The sequence below is a fragment of the Montipora foliosa genome, chromosome 14, assembly GCF_036669935.1.
Source record: "Montipora foliosa isolate CH-2021 chromosome 14, ASM3666993v2, whole genome shotgun sequence".
NCBI lineage: Eukaryota > Metazoa > Cnidaria > Anthozoa > Scleractinia > Acroporidae > Montipora > Montipora foliosa.
Window position 1 is genome coordinate 23,543,401 of NC_090882.1, and position 2,500 is coordinate 23,545,900.

General features: G+C 36.2%; 1 protein-coding gene across 1 annotated transcript in view; it reads right to left on the reverse strand.

Moving 5' to 3' along the window:
• LOC137984680 (vam6/Vps39-like protein) overlaps positions 1–2,500 on the reverse strand; it is a 40,623-nt gene that overhangs the window by 11,759 nt on the left and 26,364 nt on the right. The window contains exons 12-14 of the mRNA XM_068831921.1: positions 1,525–1,667; positions 1,033–1,120; positions 407–483 (exon numbers count right to left, since the gene is read on the reverse strand). Coding sequence (XP_068688022.1) covers positions 407–483; positions 1,033–1,120; positions 1,525–1,667 — 308 coding nt within the window. The remainder of the gene's footprint in view (positions 1–406; positions 484–1,032; positions 1,121–1,524; positions 1,668–2,500) is intronic.

Here is a 2,500-nt window from a genome sequence, read left to right on the forward strand (position 1 = left end):
CCACCAATTAGCGTCCTAGCATTAAATCCCAACTGTAACAGTTGGGGCTTAACCCTTTGATGCCTAAACCGCTCTAACCCGGCCATACTTAGTATTTCACTCTGTCTAACGCCAGACAATTTTAATCGTCAATGGGAAACCCCCAGGAGTCAATGGGTTAAATCAATATTATTATCTCTGTGAAGATTATATTATTATCTCTGTGAAGTACATTCTAGAGAAGTATTATTATTATCATTGAAATATTATTACTATGTCTCCTGTTTATATTTGTAATCTATCTCTTTGACAAATCACTTGCATACATGTGTCATTTCTGGAAATGTTATCATTTTACTGTCAGCTGTTCAACCGCAAAAATTGATGATGGTAAGATAGACAAAAACAAATAGTATGGTTTACAAACCTGTAAGTAGCATTTTAGCAGAGTAGTATCGATGATCTGTCTTCTATGCATTGCATTTTTATGAGCTTTGACGTCAGCTGAAAGTGAAAAGGGATATTTTTGCACTTTTTGGCACCTAAAAATGTCATTTGGCAGTTTCCGATGATTGAGCAAATGGTTCGGTTGGACATTTTTAAGGCAACATTCAGCTAGCAATTTCTTAAATGAAGATATTGTTTCCTAAAATTTTCGGACACTTGAATTTTCAGCTACGATATCCAAACAGATCAAATTCTTCTTGGTGATAAAAACATCCTTTTAGACATTCTTTATTATTACATGACAAGGAGCCTGGAAATGTCTCTCAAAGGCTTTTGGCTTAAACTTGCTCATTGAGTGCCATTGAAACACTTACAGGAAAAAACAGTACAAGGTTGATTGCTTAATAAGATAATATTATGGGTGACAAAATAAATGATAAGAATAAAAGTTCTGACAAATCAAAAGTTGTCAGTCTGGAAGAGAGCTTTTAAATAATTTAAAAGCTTTCATCATTATGTAGGTTTGTCATCTTGATGCCATAAAAAGGTAACTTTAAGTTGTGTTTACCTCAACTGCAGTCAGAATCATGTTTCGTTGACTCTCACCTTCGCTGGTTTCTTCTGTGGTATCTCTGTTCTTCCCCTTGTGCGCAATATCTGCCTTCTCCATGCTCTTGATAAGATCATTTCTTTTCTGATGAGAAAGTGAAGTTTTCCCAAAAAGGCAAATAATGCAAATGATTTATGAAACCCAACTGGCTGTCGGTAAACCTACAAGGTATGTTGTAACGCTGTCACTCGACCTTTAATACCGTATACAACTCCTGGTTACATTGTTAAATTAAAGTGAGGAAATTCTTGCTCTAACAAGATAGTGTTTCAGAGAGTTGTCCTTCCGATAAGCAACCATTGGGGGATTTTGTAATATTTGTGAGCATGGCGATGATCTCGTTGTCATCAAAGTTGACCATTGAGTTTTGACTAGTGCAGCTGTTGAGTTGAATGAGTCACTACAAAATACAACTTCCACTTACTTTCCCTAACAAATTGGCAATGGCACAGGCATCCCATACTTTTCTTAGAAAATATTTCACCAACCTGTGTCAGATACTCTACCAGTGCTAAGCAGCCTTTCTCCAATTCACCGGCCGTTAATGGAGGAGGAGGGGTTGGGTACTCAAGCGTCTTTCTAAATTCACTTGGAAGAAGGTCAGGAAAAAGACCGATGACATGAGTGGGATCTGTAACAATGATATTACATTTTTAATTTTCATTATTTATTAAAATGATATCCAGCAAAATCAAATAGCCAGAACTAATCACATGATTATGATTGAAACAAGAGGATACAGGTAACCTGTACACTTCATCTGAAGTTCTTTAACTGACTTACAGTCATTTTCATGGATTTATGGAATCTTCGAACTGTAGGTCATTTACAACTGTATTCATTAGTACCTTTCTTATTAAACGATGGTGCCCACTCATTCAAAGGTATTTTGGTACAGTTTACTGAATATGCACGAAAAGCAGATCTTAAGTGTTATTGAAATCCAAAAAGAAAATTTGGGGTAACCACGCATTTTTCGAAGACAGTCAACAATATTTGTAAAAAGCTTTAAAATACAAAGCAATGTATTGAGTTCTTTTCCTAATTGAAGCTCAATTTTCTCTGAAAAATGCATGGTTACCTCCAATTTTCTTTTTGGATACCAAGAGCTCTTGCCTAGTTCTGCTTTCTCTGCATATTTTTGAACAGCGCAAAAATATCCCTGTATTCATAGGCACCGCCAATAGGAAATCGGAGTATCTCGAGATGCGCAGAACGTATGTGCAATAACAATAGTAGGCACCATCCTTTAAGTGAAAATGTTATGATTTGAATGCTGTGAGAAAAAGATTAAATGTGGTGCATGAGAGGACTTCAGGCTTAGTAACTGTTGATCTACATCTTGGTCAGTGCTATCCTTGTTTTGCAGTTCACACCCCTGGTTTTTCCCCAACAATACTGGAAGAAAATTTATATAAAAGTAGTTGGGTAAGATATATGGGTTATTGACCAAGTGCGTGGTCA